The 23,690-nt window shown below is 36.2% G+C and overlaps 1 protein-coding gene across 7 annotated transcripts; it reads right to left on the reverse strand.

Annotated features, from left to right (window-relative positions):
• Positions 1-988: 988 nt before the first annotated feature.
• Positions 989-22,470, reverse strand: ESD (esterase D; the record flags this gene model as incomplete). Of its 7 annotated transcripts, none has more annotated exons than XM_082675818.1 (11): positions 989-1,219; positions 8,106-8,273; positions 10,237-10,335; positions 10,991-11,110; positions 12,165-12,289; positions 13,740-13,838; positions 16,120-16,208; positions 16,808-16,882; positions 17,799-17,833; positions 19,165-19,213; positions 22,395-22,444. In XM_082675818.1, the coding sequence occupies 9 exons, from the start codon at positions 17,816-17,818 to the stop codon at positions 1,139-1,141; spliced, it is 876 nt and encodes a 291-aa protein (XP_082531944.1). In that variant the 3' UTR covers positions 989-1,138. The 7 variants fall into 7 exon arrangements, with proteins under 7 accessions (XP_082531944.1, XP_082531945.1, XP_082531946.1 ...); XM_082675819.1 differs by lacking the exon at positions 22,395-22,444 and adding an exon at positions 21,602-21,660; XM_082675820.1 differs by lacking the exon at positions 22,395-22,444 and adding an exon at positions 21,400-21,578.
• Between the last annotated feature and the right edge of the window lie 1,220 nt (positions 22,471-23,690).

Raw genomic sequence — 23,690 nt, forward strand, 5'->3', positions numbered from 1 at the left:
CTGTATTGGGAGCGCAGAGTCTTAACCACTGGACCATCAGGGAAGTCCCTTGACTACTGATAATTTAAATAGTACGAATTAAAAAATTTTAGTACTAATTCACATTTACATAGTACTTATTTTATAACTTTAAGAACCTGATGTCTTCCTCAATTACCATGTAATACACATTCTTATTGAATGTTTAAAATGTATAACTTTTGTGCTCTTTTAACAGAAAAATATATTTCTTTTAAAACAACCAGGGGACTTCCCTGGCGGTCCAGTGATTAGGACACGGTGCTTTCACTGCTGAGGTCCCAGGTTCATTCCCTGGTCATTGGGAGTGTCCATTTAAGTTTTTAAGGAACACACTTTGGTATTTACGAGTTCTTGGCAAGCTCATCAAGCTAAATTTCTGCATGTAACTAAAGGAAAATATCTTCTACAGTAACATATGAAACAAGTTTCCTTATCTAACTATTTCAGATTGAATCTGGTATTTAATTCCTGTCTCTTGAGAGAGGTCCATAAACCAATGTCCACAAATCTATTTGACTCAACAGGTAAGAAAAGAAATATCATTGATTGGGCTCCGGAAATATGACTTCTAATCTTAGTTCTCGCACAAATAACTGTGTAATGATGGGGAATTCATTTAACCTTTCTGACCCTACTTGCTTATTCAACAACTAACAAATAGTTATTCAATTCAATGACTACTAGAAGCGCGCCAAGTGGTTGCTAGACACTAGGTGTGTAACAATGAACAGGAAGAAGACAGGCCACGCCTTCAGAGGCTTAAAGTCTGGAAAGGTGAGGAGTTTAGGCTAAACTACCTTTAAACTCTCTGTTCCAGAGTTAGCATTTAATGATTTCAATGGGATTATAGTCATATTCTGTGTCCTGAGGTCAACACAACAATGATTTCCAAATTACCTCGAGAAAACTGTGAAGTATTAAATATTTCCCATGTGAACACTGGTAAGGTAACTTTTTAAATCAGAAGCAGGTTTGATATATTTATTTAGAGGGTGATTCAACTACAGAATGAAGCATTTTTGGCACTACAAAATCCAATGTTTTAAAATCTTTTTTCCTTGCCAGTCTGTTTATTACAATTTTATCATCCTGAAGAGATTCTCTTATCCGAAGCTTTTCAAGCATTCAGGTATTTTGCATGATGTCTGATGTGATCGGTAATAAAGGTTGCAATGAAGTAGTAGCTATGATCATAACCCTAGAAGACAAAATAGAGATAAGACATTTATCTACTATTCAGAAAAATCGATATTAGGTACATTAAATATATCTTGCATGTCACTTAATTTGCTTATAAATAATCAAACTATCACAACATGTGGAAGGTTTATAATCAAAGTAAAGCTTATTACACTTGTACTTCAACATTTTCACTGAAAAAAGAGTAGTTGAAAAAAGTTTCAACTCACAAAAGCAATGCACCACCCTCAATAAGGGAATGTTAAGATACAAAATAAGCACACGTAAACAATACAGAAAGAACATGAAGAACGCCCAAATGCCCTATCATTGGGAAGTTAAACACAGCCATCATAAATCACGTTAAGAATTCGACCTCCTGCACGGTAAAAGCATATTGTACCTTTATCTGAGGAAAAAGGAATAATTCATTACACTCTGACATCCCTCAGCAATAAATCAAACTGGGTAAAAAGTCAGTAAACTTTTGAAAACTACCATGAAGCAGAGAGAAAATGTGCCAAGTAGTTGAGTTGAAACAGATTTCTATCTGGTCAAATAAAATCCTTGATAGGTAATCAATGGTAAATGGAGAGGCAATCCTTTCTCGGAGTGTCCTCTGAGTACAAAATAAGTAGCTCTCAAAGGAAAAAGAAAAGAAAAATAGGGTGGGAAGAATCAAAGAGTTAAAAATCAGATAATTTGGGGGACAGCCCTTACCTTGCCAAAACACAATTAAAATACAAAATAGAATAATCTGAGAAAGATGAAAGTCTAAGATCGAGCGAATGGTCTCTGATGGGAGGAAAATGGAATTTTTCTAAGCACTTAAGAAACAAAAAAAACCTAATAAAAATATCACCTGGGTTTCAGGGAACAAGGTAAAGTCCCTAAGGTTTTGATGAATCAGTAAATGTTCTCTACCTCTTAGTTGGCAGGGGTATGCAGTGCATATCTTGGGAACAGCAGTTAATAAAGAGTTCTAGTTTAAAATCATCAAAGTAACTTAAAAGCAACCTGTCTTCTATTTTCAGTGCCCAAACTGTGGAAGTGAATCTCACATGAATGTTGTCAAAATTAAGGCTGAGCCTTGGAACTATTTGGTTTCATGTCTCTCGACGATCAGACCAGTCCCAGTTAAATTAGTTAAATTTAGAGCTGAAGGACAGTTTCTTACATAAAGAAAGTTAAAGAAAAGCATTTTCCACCATGGAATTCTTGGGTTGTTAAGAGGCTAAATATGCCCATGATTTTCAGGCCACAAAACCTGTGAAATATAGTACCAAGTACCCGCCATTTTTCACCGATGATAAGATGGATCTGACTGAAAACAGGTGTAGATGCCTCGAAACACTTGTTAACAGAGATCCTAACGCGACTGACTATGCTGTATTTTCATGTTTAGTTGCACGTATGTTCAGTGTGTTGCAGTTTCAGGCACATAGTGGGTAGCCACTATTATTATTGTTATTATTTATTATTATTTTATTAGAGAAGTCCCAGAGTAAACCAAAGTGACAATTTTGAGCTCTCAGGGGTGTATTGCAAGATAGCAGTGTATTTCACCTAAAATAGAAAGCAAATGTCCTTCCACAATGATATTTTACTGAAGGTCTACCTTCATGAGAAAGCAGAAAATGCCTATCATGAGGGACCAAGAAAGATTTTTTAAAATATCAACATAAAGGCAAGAGAATACATTTGAATTACTGCCATTCTGGTAGATACAAGACGTTTATATAATTAGAGCTGACTGTGTCATTCTTGATGAGTTTCAAGCTCTGCTGGTCAATATTATTAAATGGGGGTAGTAGCTCCCTTCATCGAATTCTTTGAATTGGTTTGTATGTTAAGCAGCTTGTGTAACTACGTTCATTTAGTGACACTTGAAAGGGCCTTCCTTTCCTCTTCTACCTCACACTTGAAATGGAAAAATCCTTGGTAGCAAAACTCTTAGAGTATAAAAATAAACGAACTCATTCTTTTATTCTTTGCTCAGTTCTCAAAAAAAGAAGCAGTGCTTCAGCGGCTATGATGAACATTTATTCTAACAGGCAGTATTTTCCTACGTACTTTCCAGACCCAATTAGCAAAGCTCAGATATGAATTCCCGAGTTATGAAGTCTCTTCAGAGTACAAAGAAGAAGACGGCTGAAAGCTGCTCTTTTGTTTATTCAATAAGCACTTCCTGAGGGTTTATGTGCCAGGTAATTGTACTAAGCATGGCGATACAGATGAATGAGAGAGCCCTGCACTTCTAGAATTCTGTGCCATGTTTACACTCTTCTCTAACAGGCAGGCACAGAGACCAAAACAACCTCTGAATCTTCAAAAAGGGCCTGAGACTTGAGAAGTTACTATAGCCTTGCTTCAGTGTTGGTTTCTGGAAGTTTCCATTAGGTCTGAAACTGAAAATGTTTCTTCACTATATTACTCCAATAACTGATAATAAGACATACTAGGCCTTTCCTCTTCAGACTAAGACTTGATCTGTGTATATTGGCTATCAGAATTCTGCTACCTTGTGCATTTTCAATTTAGATTCACTGAAGTGAAAATAGAAAAAGAAAAAATTATGAAGTATAATAAAAACCAAATTAATATCCCTATAGACTACACTTCCCTCTCAATTTTTTTGACAGTTGATAGAAATGTAGATTGTGAGCATTTAACACCATTAAAAAGAGGAAAATGAATGAAGTTGGGTAAACCATGTACATGATTGCAATAATTTTTTTTCCTCCCTAGATCACTCATTTATACTACCCACTATTATTTTCAGCTTATTTAATCCTTCACAGCTCCCACTTCATAAAGAAATACAGATCAACTGTACTTATAACCAAGTGCCCTCAGACCTGAGGTAATCTGAAGTCAACGGAAGTTGGCTTGAAAATCTGAAAAGTTGCTTCCCTGGAGCCAGTGCCCAGGTATGTCCGTTCAGTTGCTCATTCAGTTACAACAACCCTAAACATAATCTGCTTGAGACTGTGTAGTTCACTTTTAAGCTGTCCGTGCTGGAAGGAAAGTGAACAGAAAATCGTGCCTGAGCTAAAAACTGTGACTGATGATTTCAATACTTTCTCACTTTTTTTTTTTTTAAAGAATTGAATGCTTTGTACTGACTCTTCATTAAGTACAGACAACTACGTTTTTCAGTTGCTTGGGATTTAGTCATTTTAGAAATAAGTTGATTTATTTTCTGCCCCCAAGAATTTCATCAGTGTTCTAACTCTGTTGTTTTTATAACAAACTCTAGAGATTTTTCAGTCTTTGTTGGCAGGATGAAACTTGGTTGTTGGTGGTAACAATGAAATTTCCTGGCACAGACACAAGGGAAGCAGAAGAGGCAACAACACCACTAGAGCCAAGGAGTTAACGTCATTTGGAAAAAACATGCTTTGTCACATCACTTAGAGTAACAGTTAATATAAACATACTATTATGTTTATAATCAAATTTATCAAGGTTGATTATTGATCTGAAACATGTAATTCTGATGATAAATGTTCAAATTAATCTAAAAAAATCTATTTCTATGTGATGGATACCCACAAACAAGGTATACATAATGTATTGGTTTTGGACATATTTTCCCACATGATATATATATTGTTTACATGTTAGAAATATCAAGGAGATTAAAAGGACATCAGGGAGATTGCTAAGATCTGCTGCATGAGTTAGACAAGTAGCAGCTTATGCACAGCTTCCCCTGCGTTAGCTCTAATTCCATCCCTTGGCTCTTCAGGAGTACTGCTTTGCCTTGCTTTGGAATGGTTAGACAGATGAAAGGAGGATAGTATTTGCAATCAGACGACCTTGCTTCCAGGCCTGGTTCCACCATAAACTAGCTGTGTGACCTTAGATAAGTAGGTTACTTTTCTGAGCTTGTCTCCTCATCTGTAAAACAGATGGCCAGGAGTCATGCATGAAAACCCATAGCAAATGTCATACTTAATGGTAAAATACTGAAAGCTTTTCCTCTAAGATCAGGAATAAGACAGGATGCCCACTTTTATCACTTCTATTCAACATAGTACTGGCAGTTCTAGCCAGAGCAATTTGCAAGAAAAAGAAATAAAGGCATCCAAATTGGAAAGGAAGAGGTAAAATTATCTCTGTCCATAAATAATATGATCTTGTATGTAGAAAACCCTGAACTGTTAGAGCTAATAATTCAGCAAAAGGAGCAGGATAAAAAGTCAAACACAAAAATCAGTTGCATTTCTATATTCTAAAAATGAACAATCTGAAAAGAAAATTATGAAAACAACTCCATTTACAACAGCATCAGAAAGAATACAATACTTAGGAATTAACCAAGAAGATGAGCTACTTGTACAGTGAATAAATCACTGCTGAAAGAAATTAAAGAAGACACAATAAATGGAAACACATCCCATGTTCATGGTCTGTTAAGGTGTCAAGACTACCCAAAGCGATGTACAGATTCAATGCAATCCCTATCAAAATTCCAAAGGCAATTTTTGCAGCAACAGGAAAAACCATCCTAAAATTCAAGTGGAATCTCAAGGGAGCCCAAATAGCCAAAACAATCTTGGAAAAAGAAGAAAAAAACCTGAGAACTCATGCTTCCAGATTTCAAATTTTTCTACAAAGCTACAGTAATCAAAAAGTGTGGTAACTGGTATAAAGACAGACATATAGACCAATGGAATAGAATAGAGCGCCCATAAATAAACCCTGGAATATACAGTCAAATGATTTTTGACAAGAGTGTTAAGCCATTCAATGGCAAAAGGATAGTTTTTTCAACAAATGATGCTGGAATCCACGTGCAAAAAAATGAAGTTGAATCCTTACTTAACACCATATTCAAAAATTAACTCAAATTGGATTAAAGACTAAATGTAGGTCCTAAAGCTATAAACTAACTATAAAACTCTTAGAAGAAAACATAGAACAAAAGCTTCATGACAATGGACTTGGCAGTGATGTCTTGGATACGACACCAAAGGAACATGCAACGAAATAAAACATAGTCAGATTGGACTTCGTGAACATTAAAATATTTTGTGCATCAAAATACAACATCAACAGGGTAAAAAGGTAACCCACAGAATGGGAGAAAAATATCTGCAAATCATTTATCTGATAAGGGATTAGCATCCACAATACACAAAGAACTCATAAAACTCAATACAAATAGCATTCAATACAAAAAGCAACCCAATGAAAAAATGGGCAAAGGACTGGAAGAGACATTTCTCAAAAGATATACAAATGGGCAATAAGCACGGAAAGATGCTCAACATCAGTAATCATTAGGGAAATTTAAATCAAAACCACATTACCACCTCACAGCCACCGGAATGGCTACTATCCAGCAAAAAAAGAAGAAGAGAAAAGACGTGTTGGGGAAGAGGTGCAGAAACTGGAACCCTTGTGCACTGCTGGTGGGACGGCAAAGTGGTGCAGCCGCTCTGGAGAACAATAGGGAGGTCCCTCAAACAACTAAGAATAGAACTACCATATGACCCAGCAATCCCACTTCTGGGTATATAACCGAAAGAACTAAGAGCAGAATCCTGAGAGATATTTGTACACCCATGTTTACAGCATCATTATTCATAATAGCTAAGACTTGGAAGCAACTTAAGTGGTCCACTGACAGACGAACGGATAAGCAAAATTTGGTATATGCACACAATGAAGAGCCTTAAAAAGGAAGGAAATTCTGGCACATGAGACATGGATGAACCTTAAGAGGGCTGTGCTACGTGAAATAAGCTAGTCACAAAAAGACAAACACTGTATGATTCCACTTATATGAGATCCTCAGAGTAGTAAGAGAGACAGAAAGTAACATGGTGGTTGCCAAGGGCTGGGGGCAGGGAGAAATGGGGAGTCGGTATTTAATGGGAACAGAGTTTCAATTTTACAAGATGAAAAGAATCGTGGAGATGAATGGTGGTGATAGCTGTATGACATTATGAATGTATTTAATACCACTGAAGTGTTCACTTAAAAATAGTTAAGGTGGTAAATTTTATGTGGTATTGTGGTATTTTACCACAACAAAAAAAAAAGTTGAAAAAAACCCAAACAGGTGGATAGGCTAGGAATGGTCTCTCATCTGGTCATATAAGGTTAAAATGAGCTAATGCTGTGAAAACATTTTTGTAAACTGAAATATACCACATTACACATTGATCTAGATTTATCTGAACACTTATCATTATATGTTTTAGATCAATGTGCCTGACATATTACCCTTAAACACGAATAAAAATGTTTAAAAAAATCACAACCATGTATAATTTTCAGTGTTCACTTTTCATCCTGAAATAAAAATTTTGTTTTTATCATGTTCTGAAGCTTATGAATACATAATTTAAAAAAAATAAAGGTAGAATTTCTTTAATTATAGCTGTATTAGCATAGAGTTAGGTGAGTAGTGAATAGTCAAAAGTATTTTAGTCAAGGAAAATTTGCGAACCAATTGAAATTCAGTAATTATTCTTAAACAACTAGCAACTAGCACAGCAAATAGATTAGCACCTAACTCAAGAGTAATGAAGGTGGAAGCTTGTCCTTTTATTTTACTGCAACAATAGTCGCATGTGTCAAGAAAGATATACCCGATAACGTTGACAATTAAGTACTATTCAAGCGTTAAATTCGTGTTATTTACTGATTTTACAGTGGGACAGAAAATTGTAAATACTTTTCACTGTCAAAACCTTTCCTATTTCTATGGAATTTGGTCTTAGATATCAGTAACTTAATAGGAAGGCTTTCACTTTAAATGTCTTATTATAATTAAAAAATACCTTACTAGAGGTAGCTTTTCAAATTCTAAAATAAAATTAAGAAAGTACTATGGAATCTTGGTTTTTTTATAGTTAATTTAGAACAAGCTAAGGTTTCCTAGTACTTGCCTCTTGTAATCTGAAAACAACAGGGATTTTCTTTTCTGTACAGGCAGCTATGAAGTTATCAGGTAGTAGCTGTCCATCTGAAAGGAACTGGTCATCTTTTCCTTGATCAATTAGTATATCCAGCTGAGTACCTGGGCAGGCCTTCACAAGATGGGTAGCATCATAAGCCTATAAAAAGGAGAGAAATAATGAAAAATAAATTTGGAAGTGCCCAGAAAGATATTCTGCAGAATACCCTATACTAGAACTGAATAGAAATTTAAAGTCATTTCAGCTCTAAGGCTGATTAAATTGAAAATATGCTTTTAAGTTGGCTTGTCTGGTTTTTATTTACAGCCTTCAGAATTCTATCCTCAGTTACAGCTTCTTCCCTACTTTCAACCAGTCCTAGACCAACAGCAAGAATTCTATATCTCAAGTATTCTTCATAGTATATAGCCTTTTTTCTTCCAAACCTTTAAGGTTTAATCACCTCTCAACTCCAAGAAAACCAATTTGTTTTCTTTGTAAATCCTTTTACAAATGGACTATTTCTTCTAACTCCATTATCTTTTTCTATTTCCAAATATTCTCTTTTTCAAATAAATAGTCTATTTTTTGTCCCTATTTTTGACTAATTCCAGACATAAATCTCTCTTTTGCTATCTGCTGAACGGCACCAAATGTCTACTATCTCCAGGAACTTTCAGGAAGACTTGATTTGAACAATCTGAATCATATCAACAACTCAAATTTATTATGTGAGGAGCTGCCGCTAGTTACAATTTTCTGTTATACCATCCATCTTTAAATATTGATTATTCATGTATCTTCACTAATGACAACTTTTATGCATTGATCAAGACACACAAAAACCAAAAGATTTCCCCTTCTAAAGCAGCATGCTTTTTAAGACTTGCTTTTTTTAATCTTAAAAGGAGAGGGTGGAAGGACACCTATAAAGTCCAACTAGTTCTAAGTTCCACGATTTCATAATTCTGCATGGCCTCCTTATTCCAAGAGTAAATTAAATGATAGCCTAAACACTGCATAATTAAAATAGTAAAATCTACTGCCATTTGGAGAAAAATGATACAGATTCCTTTATAGGGTACCTCTCCCCTACTTCTCCCAATCAGTTGGTCTTTTACTCAAAACTTCTATTAGACCATAAGGCCCCTGTGGACAGGAAAGGGTCATCACCTTCTTGACATAAGATCTCAAAACCCCACACAAACTCTGCACATGGTGAGGACTCAAAACACTGAGGCACAAGCACTGTCAATGCACTGTCCCCAAAGTAACTAATAGTAATAATTTTCAGCATTCTTCCAATATAATAAAAATCTAAGCCTAAGCAAAACAAAACTCTAATGACTAAAAGATTAACCTTCCAATTTGTCAGAATTTCAATGACCAATCTTAAATAAAATAGGGGTCCATGTGTAAATGACTTTGAATATACAGCAATAAGACAAAAAAGTTTTTTTCCCACTCGATGATTTTCTACTTGCTAACATGCACATGATGATGAGTTCACCTGCAAAATATTCAAACTCTTGGTGGAGTTTTCAAATAGCCCATTTCTGTACAAGAGCAAATCAGTCTCAGGAAAAAAGGGCCATTTTTACCATTTTTATTTTCATTTAGAAGCATCTGCTCCTATGCTTGAAAAAGCAATCATACTGTTGGAAATATTCTCATAAATGTATATTACATATACAATATCTATTTTTAAAAGCTTTTAAGTCTAGAATTTAAAATCCAATCTGAGAGATGCTAGACTTTGAAACAGATACACAAAATAAAAAGCCAGGCCTCGTAGCTCTTATCATACAATTAAGCACACAGTTAATATGAGGTAAGTCTAAATTTAGTAATATGGGGTATTTTTTGTAATGTTAATTTAGAAAATAAACATATAAATTAACCATTAGCAGAAAAAAAGTGTAGCCGCAGAATATCTGCCATAATTCAATGCAATTGAAATAATTGTTCTGTTGTTGTTGTTATATGTGTACACTTTAGTTAATTATTTTTTGCTCTGAATCCTTAACTTGAGTAAGTTAAGAATATAACGTCTGTAGTGTGTAGCTTTTTAACAAATTTGAAAACTTAAGAATGAGTATGAAGACCGCCATCCAGTACCTACCTCCCATTTACTTTGATCTGTTCCCAAATATCCACTAAAGGCTTTTTTGCCCCAAGGACAGAGCACTGGGTTGCAAATTGGAGCAAATGCTGACACAGACTTCAGAAACAAACAAAAAAATTAAAAACAAGTTTTATTTTGCTAAATTGAATATGAACAGGTATTTACAACTTGCTTAAAAACTCTGACTTGCCATGAAAATCCCTGTGAACGATTTTCCTTTTGCTGTATTATGGGCTTAGATTATATGCCTCTCCAAGATACCACATCCTTTGTGTGTTCTATTAAAAGAGCTACATTTTCATTAAATAAGGCACAAATGAAAGTTTATGTTCAGCGTTTCTACTCATTTTTTCCACTTAAAACAGTGGAAAATCAAAGTCAACTTTACAAGAATATTCCCGGTAAAAGTAAATGATAACATACTGTCACAATAACATTAATCAATAATAACTTTTAGGGAAAAAAAGCCTAGAAAACTATAGTTTGAATAGAAGCAATGAAAACTGCTTTATAATACCTCTAATAGACCAATGAGAAACCACTGGGATAAAATTCCTATACTTCTGATTCTGTAGCATGTATTGTGTGGTCAAATTTAATGCTCTTTCCCCACAAACCCCTTGAAATTCCCAAGACTAGAAAAGTTTAGTCCCAATACTAAACAACAGTATCTTAATTTCAATCTTTGAAAGTTCCTAATATTATACTATTCACGAGAAATATCTGTCACTAGAAGCTTAGGTAATCTTACTTTGTATTTTCCAGGATTCTTCAAAGCACAAATCAGAGCTCCATGGCCCCCCATGGAGTGGCCAAAAATAGACATCCTTTGGGGATCCACTGGAAAATTGGTATTTATGAGTTGTGGAAGCTACAGAGAATTTAATAGTGGGACAAGAGATATGACAAATAAATTTAGACTTTTTCAAAGTCATCTAAAATAATCAATACTTCCAAATTCACAGTCTTAAAATGGTTCACACTAGTAAAGATTAAAAAAAAAGTCAGATAGACAATGATCATTAATATATCACTGGAGAATATACGTTACATCTTCCTTAGAAAGTGACTTTAAGAAGATAATGCAGAAAGAAACTTTAAAATGCAAACTTTTGATCTAGTAATTTCACTTCCTGGAATCTCTTCTAAGGGAAAAGTCCTTATGGGTAAAAAATTATAAACAAAGATAATCAATGCAGTAATACGTATTATGGTAAAAAAAATATGTAAATATATAAATAGCCTCCATTAGAAAAAAATAAATCACAGCATATGACAGAATATTATACAATTATTAAAATTATGTTACAAATAGATCAGAATATTAGAAAATATTTACTTTATATAACTAAAAAAAGAACAAGATAAAAATGTTTTACTTTTATATGAAAACTAGTCATAAAAAAATGTCTGGAATATACGAAAATATAGTTGTTTGGGGTGAGAGAATTATGGGTGATTAAAATTTTATATTATCGTTTCTGAGTTTCTATGATGTGCACATTAACAATTAAAATCACAGAAAAATGCATAAACTGCACACACATATTATTAATAGAAGCAATGCTTTACCACTTATCCTTTTTGATTTTAATCACTATGAAATATGTCTGGATGAACCAGCTGCCAGAAAATACAGTCTTTTCATATACCATTTTCTTTGTATAACCTGGGTAGTGTATACAGGTGTCAATATAATTATTAAACTCTTCAAAATTGTACTTAGTGTTCATTTAAATTGCAGAAAATAGTACTATAGTACTTGTAAACTTTGGAATTTTTACCAAGATAATTAATAAATATGTACCCAATAGATTCAACAATACCATACCCTAGTTTAAAATTCTCGGGACTGGAAGGACTCTGTGTCCCAAATGAAACTTTTGGCAGTCATCAACTAATAACTACACTGTAAATTAAATTACCTCCTCCGTCACATACGAGTACATTCTGTAGTTAGTTTTCCAAGGATCTTCAGTAGCATCCACATAAAATCCAGCCCCAGTGCCGAAGTCCCAGGTCTCATCCTCTCCTTTAATATTGCAGCCACCTATTAAGGAAAAATCTTGTGGTTTCATCTACTCTGTAGTAATGGCCCATGTTTAATAACACACTTTAAAATGAACCTGAAATTTCACTTGCATTAGAGCTGTTCACCAAGTATTGTGGGCTCTCTGCGTTTTGGGGCACATACTTCCTTGCCCCCTTGAGTGGGGTCATGTGACTAGTTCTAGCCAATGAGGCAAGAGAGGGAATGGCCCTCCAGGCTGGGGTATTCACTGGCTTTCTTCACTGATGAAGCTCCCTCCTATGTATTCTGAACATATCTTTCCTCACTCTGTTTTACCTGTCAAAGGGCTTATACTCTCTTTTTATCTTTCAGAAATGCGTTAAGATTCCTTCTCTGATGCCCCTCCTCATTACCAACACTTCTTTACTTCTCTGTACCACTGTGATCTTAGAAGGGAAGGGGAACAAATGCTTGTGCTCAATTCACTATTTTGAACTGAAGATGTCTCCTTATGTACTTGGGAATCATTCCATCACGTTTCCCCTTTTTACCCATCCCCCAATGGGATTTTCTTATATTCTATTTTAACTAATTACGTTTTATTTTGTATCCTTGCATACAGTTAAAAAGCCAACCACTGGGATTCTGAATAAAATTATAGTGATACGTAATGTGATGGAAATGACCTCTTCATAATAGTCAGTCTACCCATCCAGGAACATGACATTCTTCCACTTACAACAGTTAGGAAATTTTATGTTTTTTTAAAAAATAAATCTTCATACTTTAAAAGTTTATTCCAAGGCATTTTATATTTTTGATGCTCTTCTGAATTAAACATTTTATTACATTTCCTGTGACACGTCTTACTTTTACATAATATGGATTGTGAAAGGAAATGCATTATTTTCAAGGCCAGCCATTCAACTTCCAGATAGTTTTAGCTACCATTTAAATTCCATTTCCTGACGCTTCTAGGGTCCCAAAACAAGTTTCAACTATCTGATGGATTGAATTCTCAAATATTTGATATTCTCATTTCTCTAATGTAAACATTATAATCACTTATATTAAAACTAATACTTGTTTAACTGTACGACTATTTGATGACTAACAGAAATGAGAAAAGATAATTACCACGTGACAAGGCAGTTTACCCAAGGAATAAAAAAATTATTTCCTATGCATTGTAGGTTATTTTGGCACTAGTGCCAATGTGATACATTATTACTTGAGTTGCTCAGTCTCTGTTTTAAAGTGCCTTAGTGTCTTAATCTGTAACATGGGAATAGCAAAACTGTCTCCTCTCATAAGAGTGACGTTATGAGTAAAATTCAGTGAGGAAAATGTACAGCATGGTATTTTAGAGTCATGATGTTGCTTGAAAGATTAATAAATAGCAAAAATATAAAATGAATTGTGCATTATTATAACTTAAGTCTTAAAGATTTATATTTTTACAAAGGACCTCTGGAACAAGAACACTTACGAGGGCTGGTATCTGGAGCAATGACGACAAGGCCATGTTCCGAGGCAGCTTGATGGTAACCAGATTTTGATATAAAATTTTGTTCTGTGCAAGTTAAACCTAAAGATCAAAAATATTGTTATCTCATGATACGCTGTGAGTTTATAAGCTTTAATCTTCTTATAACACAGAAAACAAGCTCACTTATTAAAAAGTTTTTTGTTTGTTTTAAGAAATAATGCTGAAAAAGACACTAAAGTTTCCCTTCTCATAAAATACGTAACAGTATTAATCCAAGAACTGTCTTAGGTTAAATGCTCCCATAGCTGTCCTTTGAAAGTCACTCACTAAAATTTCAATTACTGAAATCCTTTGGACCAAGTGTGTTTGGGAATTTAGAATTATTCAAACTGTAGAATGGCAATATGGCGCATAAAACAAATGTTATTACAACCCTAATGGTGTGTTATTCCTTTAACAAGACATATGACTGCAGTAGCTCTCACCAGAAACAAAAGGTAAAAAGAACAGGAGAAAAGAATGAATACAGCTTTGGACCATGAATCAGAAAACTTGTTCACTCTTTTATGTGACCCTGGGTAATATATAATTTCCCTGGTACTACAGAACAGTTTCCTATTCTACAGGTTACATGATTTCTAAGAGCATCTTTAGCTACAGAATACCATGTTTCTAAAACAAACATGTAATGTGTTGTTGCTTTTGGCAATACCCTGCTCTTCTAGCAAAATTGGTTTGCTTTTTCCAATCAAAGAAATTAGTTGTTGAGTTAAAACTAGATAGGCACATCAGAAAGTCTACAAACAATAAATGCTGGAGAGGGTGTGGAGAAAAGGGAACCCTCTTGCACCGTTGGTGGGAATGTAAACTGATACAGCCACTATGGAGAACAGTATGGAGGTTCCTTAAAAAACTAAAAATAGAACTACCATATGACCCAGCAATTCCACTACTGGGCATATACCCTGAGAAAACCATAATTCTAAAAGAGTCATGTACCACAATGTTCATTGCAGCTCTATATACAAGAGCCAGGACATGGAAGCAACCTAAGTGTCCATCAACAGAGGAATGGATAAAGAAGATGTGGCACATATACACGATGGAATATTACTCAGCCATAAAAAGAAACGAAATTGAGTTATTTGTAGTGAGGTGGATGGACCTAAAGTCAGTGAAGTAAGTCAGAAAGAGAAAAACAAATACCGTATGCTAACATATATATATGGAATCTAAAAAAAAAAAAAAGGATGGTTCTGAAGAACCTAGGGGCAGGACAGGAACAAAGACACAGACATAGAGAGTGGACCTGAGGACACGGGGAGGGGGAAGGGTAAACTGGGATGAAGTGAGAGAGTGGCATGGACATATATACACTACCAAATGTAAAACAGATAGCTAGTGGGAAGCAGCCACATAGCACAGGGAGATCAGCTCAGTGCTTTGTGACCACCTAGAGGGGTGGGATAGGGAGGGTGGGAAGGAGATGCAAGAGGGAGGGGATATCGGGATATATGTATACGTATAGCTGATTCACTTTGTGATACAGCAGAAACTAACACACCATTGTAAAGCAATTATACTCCAATAAAGATGTTAAAAAAAAACTAGGTAGGCACTTAATTTTTACCTTTTAAAATGAAATACTATTCTCATTTTTAAAGACTGGTATTTGGGGCATATCTTTGAGGAAACATACATAAGGGAGGATTTAAATCAAAGTTATAAGAAGCAATTTTAAAGAAACAAAAATAGAACGCTATGACATAATTTGGTTTCTATGAGTCTCTTATAATGTCTGCTTCTAAAGATGAAGTGCCAATGTCTTGTGAAAGAAAAGTTAGCACAGAGGTTCAGAATTACTCTCTCACAATCCATTCAAGAATCTTCAACATTCACCTCTGAGAAGCATTAGTATTCTTTTGTGATGTTCCAGATTGTGGCCAGAGAAGGTGAGTCCAATTAAAATATTTCCGAGAACACTGCAAGAAGTTTCTTGGCTGTGGTTTCTAATTAGCGTATCACAGGTGTCCTGGTTTTACCTAATACTGTTCTATTTGAGTGGTAAAGTCTCAAGAAACGCTTGAGTAGGTACAAAGTAAATAACTTTTCTAAGCTCTTGTCACTGCGTCTAGAACTTTATATTCTCTGCTGTTACTTGGTCTAATTGAAAAAGAAGTATAATAAATGTAATTCAGTAGGTCTGAAATTATTGTCTGAAATTATTCTCGGGATAAAGTAAGTGTAGACTATGACAGGCTCCTGAAGTCTTTTATAAATGGTTTAGAAAGCACACCAATAAGTAAAGATTAAAGAATAAGATTAGCTAGTTAAAAAGAAAAAGAAACTCCTTTATAAAACTCAATTGCAGAACACTTACCAGACAGCCAGTATAGTGCAGGGCATTTTCCAGTTTCTGCCTTTGGTGGTAAATAGATAGCAAATTTCATTTTGCATTTCAGTTCAACACTGTAATTTTAACAGTCATACATACAAAAAAAATCAGTTGCCCTGATTGTCATCAGTCAAGAAAGAAACATAAAATAAGTGATTTAATGTCCAATATAAGTGATTCCACCAACATTTAAGGAATATACCATAGCCCTTAAAGAAAGAATGAGGCCAATTTAGCATACTGATCTATTGATATTAACCAAACTGAGCCTATGCTGTGCAGGGTACACAGTCATTCTGAGCAGGCTGAATTCAAAGAATAAATGTAACATCCTCAATGCAGCACTAAAATTATTAAAAGAAAAACTGTTTCTAAAGAGATATATGAAATAATAAATCAGCTTTTATAAAAAATGAATTCTAAAGCTTTTAAACTACATGTTTGTTCATGGGCACTGAAATGCATCATGTCCTTAATTTGCTTTTTATCACTAAGAGTTTATTACCATCACCAATATCAAAACTAGATAAGATAAAGCTGATAAAAATCACAGGTATTTTCTACAGGTAAACAGTAATTCATGCAACAGAGATCTTTCATGGGCTTATTTAAAGAATCAAATAGGCGGAAGCAGAATTAGAGATATCTAAAATTGTATCTTCTTAGTAGTTACCTGTCATGTTCAAAAACTTTCTGCAATCCCCCAAAGCACTTGTTGCTGGAAATCTGTTTCAACGCCATTCTTCTCCTATTAGTGAAGATTAATCTCATTAGTTTCTAGAGAATCAGTTCCTAAAAAATTTGAAACAAAACTAACTGTTTTGGGGATAAATTATCTAAACATGCAACTGTCTGCCACCCTGAATTTTTTTCACATGCTAATTTCCTCTCATAAACAATATTATGAAACTGACTAATTTTGATACATACACTTACACTTGGTACTCACTTTAGGAAACTTTAGTACTTTGGAATGTCATTACTAATTTATTAACAAGCTTTTTTGTCTGTATGACTGTGGACTGCCCCAAATTCTTTTTATTTTTATTTATTTTTTTGGCTGTGCGCGTGGCATGTGGGATCTTAGTTCCCCAATGAGGGATCAAACCCATGCCCCCTGCAATGGACGCGCAGAGTCTTAACCACTGGACTGCCAGGGAAGTCCCTTTCCTTTTTACTTTTTTCCAAATTCTTTTCAGAAAGAGGCAGAATATAAATGTAATTAACTTTAGCTTATAAGATTAAAAATTGTTAATAGTTTACCTGTTAACTGTAACAAGAGGCAATGGTATGACATTATGGTTGATATTAAAATGGGAGGAAAATGGTATAACAATAATGATTTTGATAATAATAACAGGTAACATTTACTGAACACAGTGTCACAGGCACTTTCCTACATGTTGAACGAGATCAAATTACTCATCCTAGGAGAGTGTTTCAGAGAAAGTGATATACAATTTTCAGATCAACATTTCTCCTTTTAAAACAAACCAGCAAGTAAAACAAAACTCTGTCCTGAGTGAATTAAAAGTACAGCTTGTCATGGGGAAATTTTGAAGTTTAGTACTTCTTTTCTCTCCAACACATCTTTAAATTTTCATAAATAATTTTAAACTTAAATGTTAAAATACCACACATTATTAATTTTTAATAATAAATACCCAAAAAACTGGAACACCATCTTTATGGTAAATACCTGTTGAGCAAAGAGAAACCAGACTGATTCTGATTTGTATCTCTCGAGGAAGGATTCCCTTCCCCTCCTTATTACACATCACTAAATCGTACACACTAAATAAAAAATCCTCAGATACCAGGCACAAGTATTACCTCTCTGGTGGTCTTCTCAGTGAAATGTTCTACTGTACGCTAATCAGTTGTGGTGTTAAGGTTACTCTAAAAAGATACGTAGCAATAATCTTAGGAAGCTTATTTTGGAAACGCCTTTGCGAAATTCTAAATAAGATTAGTTTCAATCCTACGTTTAAGTAATCTCCTCAATAAATCCAAATACTGAGCTTTGCGTTGGAAACGTGGGATGTGAACCAGAAAGTCTGACATCAGAGCCCCTACTCTCCTGTTATGCTTTCCTGCCTCCTGAGAGGGTTTTTAAATACTCACAAAAAAATTTTTTTTCAGAAAAGACTGACTAATTTTATAGCATTAGGGTATTACAATTATACACAGAGGTAGAATTACCTTCTATTCACAGGTGTATGCTTTTAACCTTTAAAAGACCAATTTTTAAACAAACTGCCCACAAAATGTTATTAATTACTGAATATTAACTTCAGCTATTCTTGTTTATGACACTATCTTAAATAATGAATTAACAGAGATAGATGTATACTTTTAAAATATATACACATGAGACCAAGGAAAAAAATTTACCTGAATTATTCTTAAAGGAAATCCTATTTTTTTAGATCTAGCAGGGACTATGTCTGCTTTCCCAAAACATGGTACACTGAGCATATATCTAATACGTGAGAGGTACCTAATAATTATTTGTTGAATTAATGAATAAATTTTTAACTTCTAACTACCAATTATGTGAAAGTTTTTAAAATTAGCTTATTCTTTACCTCTATTGTTTTTATACTTTGTTATTCATCTATTTTGGTAATCCGTAAGTAGTCTATTTCTTCTGCTCTTTGAATGTTCTTAATTAAAATTCAAAATCAAACACTTTCCATTGGGCCAGAGAAAACAAAGTTAAAATACTGTTTTTTAAATTGGTAGAATGAATTAATAAAAATAAAATCAAAGCTTTTAAAGTTTTTTTTCCCCCTAACTACCCATTTTAGGAACTATCTTCAATTGTCAATTAAGAAAGTTAGGCTCAGTAAAAAATAAGACATAAGCTAAGAACTAGATATGATATACTATGATATAAGAAATGATATACTAGGTGATTACATTTTTCACTAAAATTTTTCTATGTAAAAAATAGCATATTTTAAACCAAGTTACTAGATTTTTCATTCAACTTCCAAAGTAATACATAAAAATAAAACTTTAATGTACCTGTCCAATTGCTACTTGCTTTTTTATCTGCACCAAAGGGTAGATGATCCTGAAAAAAAGATCAAATAGTATAGAAATGGGACATACTTTTCACAACAAAGGTTATACAGACATGTATAGTACACTACACATTCTCAACAGAGACATTTTCCTCTTGTGAGGCAGATGACTACCTACTCTGGGTATGGCAGTGTCAAAAGGGCAGCTGATGGGACAGCACCATCGCTTTACCTCGGCCCATAATCTAAGTACCTTAACACCTATTTTGCCACAAGGCCTTGTGTTTGGTTAAAAACTTCTCCTGGAATAACAGTCCTATGAAGAAAGGTTTTTTTTTTTTCTTTTAAATAAATAGAAAAAGGTTTAGATTGTAATTTGAAAGTACGAGATACAGTCAACTGCTGAGAGTGAAGAAAACAGGAGTGGAGACTAGAAAAGTAGAGAAAGATAAAAAGAAGCCTAGACTCATCAGCTAAGAGTTGTAGGTCAAACGTGTAATGCGGGGAGGATAAAGAAGGGAAGAGATGATGGCTTAAGGACTACTGGGCTGACTGGCTAGAAAGGATGAACTGGTGAGAAAACTGACTGGGCTTATGAATGATGGTGAAGTTACTGATACACAGAAATAAACAAACAAATAAATAGAAATGTACGTAGTAGTGTGCACCAAATGACACCAAATGTGTCATTTGTCTGACACATTTCATTTCGGTTCTAGAACATATTTTGGGGGAGAAACGAAATTACAGAGTAGAATAGAATAATAAAAAACACCCTCCCCCAAGAAAAACCAAAAACAAAGGCAAAAAAAATTTCACAGTGCCAGTCTTCCTAGAAAGTCAACGAAATGTACATCAATATTCTTCAGAGAACAAAGTTTCTCTCAATGCATGGTACATGGAAAGCCAATGAGGTAAAAAGTATCAAAGTCATCTTTATTCACAAAGCATCCATTTCCCCAAAAGGCTAAACTGTCAAATCTTACTTTTCTTCCCTTATTGAAGTTAAGTGTTATTTATCTCCAGCAATCTGTGTTCTTTGTATTTCACCCATTCTTTCCTTCTTTCCATGAGCCTCAAAAGTTTTCTATCTATCTCTACCTGGGTTTTTGTTCTCATTCTCTCATGGACTTTGATCCATTTCTCCATCTGCAATGTGTCCCACCCCACTGGCTCTCAATGACCTACACAGGTCTTCCCAACATCACCCGATTATGAAACTGCTGACCATCACTTCCTTGTTCAAATTCTCTCCTCCATGAAAAAACAGGATTCCATTCCCTAAGTTTCCCCTCTATTTTTGCGTTGAAACAATATAAATCTGCCTCTCTTGATTCAATCGTTCTCAGGCATTGGTGCCAGAATTTAAATGTCTTGCTGGACCCTTCTCACAGGATGTGCCACAGGCTAGTAAAACTCAACGCATCTAAAGTCAAGCTTCTGTCTCCTACCTTCAAACCAAGTGTTTCTATTCCTTTTTTTGCTTCTCTTTTCATCTATGCCTGTCTTGCCCAACCTACATTTGAAATGTCTTAGTTACCCCGTCTCTGAATTCCCACTGCCACCATCCTAATTATACACAAGAAATTAAATTTTCCTTCCTACTTTGTTTCCTTCTTGTGTGTCTCACTAAAATCAATCCTGCACTGGAGGCCTAGGGCTTTAATCCATTTAACTTACTGCTCAATGGATCCCTATACACGACACATCTTCAGGCCTAACATGGTCTACTTGGAATTACTAGTCATTTAAATTTATTTTTAATTTTATTTTAAAAATTGTGATTAAAAAACACATAACATAAACTTTACTGTCTTAACCATTTTTAAGTGTATAGTTCAGTAGTGTTAAGCACATTGTCAATTTTAAAACATGGTTAGCTTGCCCACATTAACTAGCAGATGAAAAATGCTTGCCCACTTCCAGGATGCTGCTACAGGTGTCCAGAACTAATCCCACTCTGCTGTCAGGGCAGTAGGTGAAAACCAATAAATCATTGAAATGGAAGATAGTGTCAGTAATTATGCAATTTTTTAAAAGCTTGATGCCATTAAAACTTCACAAAATTGAAACTATGAACTGACAAAAAGGATGAACAGAACTCCATATATACTTTGGTCACATTATTAACTGTACTATGCATAATCGCTTTTCCTTCATAATTCACATGGCTTGTCCATACATGAATTTTTAATCCACCCTGGGGAAAAACATAGCAGCCATGAACTCCAAGCACCTTAACTTAGCTCTCAAAATTGTCTTCAGTGGTCCCACAGTATCTTTCTGGCCTTGTTTTCTGTTATCTTAATTTAGTCAAACTCAATTATGTATAATTCTAGCATAGCCTGGATGTTTCTACTGGGTGCCAAGGTACAATGGTTTTAGAGCAGGTTGTGGAGCCAGACCCTCCAGGTTCAAATTCTGGCTTCACCACGTACTATACACGGTAGTTCTTTGGTAGTGGTCGTGACTTCGGGCAAACTATGTCATCTTTCTATGCCTCATTTCCCCATCTGTAAAGTAAGGATATTAAAAGGATCAGTTTGATAGGGTTGTTCCCGGGACTGAGTTAATTCACGTACTTCGAACACTGCTGGCCATGATACGCACACAAATGTTAGCTATTATTATTCTTGCAACCTCGAATGCCCTCCAAGGTCCGCGCAAATGCCATCGCCCTGACGACCCACTCACAGACGACCGCCAGACCCGTACACAACTGACAGCGCATTTACAAATACGATCAGCCTTCCAAAGTGCTTGCAAGCGTGTGCGGAGAAGCGGGATCCCCAGGTGCCCGGCCCCCTGACCCAGGCGCCCGTGGAGGCTGCGAACCCTTTGGGGTCTGTTTCCTCCATGAGCGAGGTATCCATCCACCTGACGCAGGAACAGCTACGTAAACGTAGTGGGGTATTTGATAAACCGGCAGATGCCCTCAGAGACCGTACGCCCAAGCGCCCCGAGTTACACATTCCTGGAAGCTCAATGAGGAAAAGGGATCCGGGAAGAGGCCGAGCCTCGGGACAAAGTCCTCGGCTCAGCGCCCCTCCCTCGGCCTCCTGCCACGGCTCGTCGCGCTCTGGGCCCGGGTCCGCGTTCTTCGCGATCGCACCCACGCGACTCGCCGCAGGCCTCAGCGTGCGCCCCGACCGGGCCCCGCCGTGTCACCGGGGCAGCACGAGACTCAGACGGGCCGAGGACATCCGGGCCTCTGTCCAGACCTAGTCTTACCTCGGGCCGCGTAGGGAAGTGGAGCAGCAGCCGTAAGGGAAAGGCGTGGCCTCATCATGGCCGCCAGGGCCACGGCCTCGGCCCCGCCCCCCTAGGGTCCGCCCCCTCTAGGCCCGCCCACTCCTGGATCCTAACTCCCGAGTCCCTTCTCCTCAGCCCCGCCCTTCATCGGCCCCGCCCCCACTGTCCCCGCCCCCCACTGTCCCCGCCCCCCCACTGTCCCCGCCCCCTCCCTCGCCTCGCACTTCCCCGCAGCGCTTTGTGGGCGGCGCGTCCTTTTCTTGACGCGAGTCCTACGTCAGGGAGCCGCCAGCCGCCTTGGCCCAGACTCTTACCAGCGGGCGCGGGATAAGGCGCAGCCTTGAATGAACGTGAGCTCTGGCCCCTCTTAACTCGTGGAAAATGTTTCCACGTAGTCTTTTGAAGTTATTTAGCGACGAGGACATAATTCAAACCTCCTCCCCCTCGCCTCCCCAGTCGTTCCAGTTCACCTACTTGATAGCTGGAGTGAAATAGGAGCCATTTAAAAATCTCCTGTGCTGGAAACATAGTAGAAGCTTCCCCAGTGTCCTCTTTTCTCCCTTCTCTCAATGTTAGTTGAACTGAGCAATACAGTTGTTGGTTGCTGACTTACAACAGATGCTTGCCCTTTTGCTTCTGTTGCTTGATTTAACGAAATTGTTAGTGTACTTTGCCTGTTGAGAAAATTAAACATGATTACCAAAAAAAATGTTTTTAACCAACAGCTAGATAGACATATTGTAAATGACATCTTCTGAAAGACAAGGCTGGTTTTGTGGGCATGCAACCTGTCCAGTGGAACAGGACCTCAGAAGGACTCTGAGGTCCTAGTTTCTTTCCTGTGCCGCATTATTGATAAATTCTGAAAGGGCCCACATATTTCCGTTTTGCACTGGGCCCTGCAAATGATGTGGCCGATCTTCTGAAAGGAGTGGTAGGGTAAGTGACCTCTATTGGAACCTATGTTATAAATATAGATGCCTCGCAGGAGACTACCTGTCAGCATTTGTCCCCGTGGCCCAGGCCTATTTGGCCATAGTGACCTATGGACTGAACTAATCTGTGGAGCTGTGGATCGACTGGAATTCGGGCTGAAGGTAGCATTTATTTAATCAAAATAGTATTTTTATTCTGAGGAAGCATTGAAATGAAAAAATCATTTTACTTTCTACTATTTTTTAAATTAATTATTTAAAAAAATTTATTTTATTTATTTTTGGCTGCGTTGGGTCTTGGTTGCTGCTTGCAGGCTTTCTCTAGTTGCGGCGATTCCTT

This window comes from Grampus griseus (assembly GCF_964374135.1).
Source record: "Grampus griseus genome assembly, chromosome: 18".
NCBI lineage: Eukaryota > Metazoa > Chordata > Mammalia > Artiodactyla > Delphinidae > Grampus > Grampus griseus.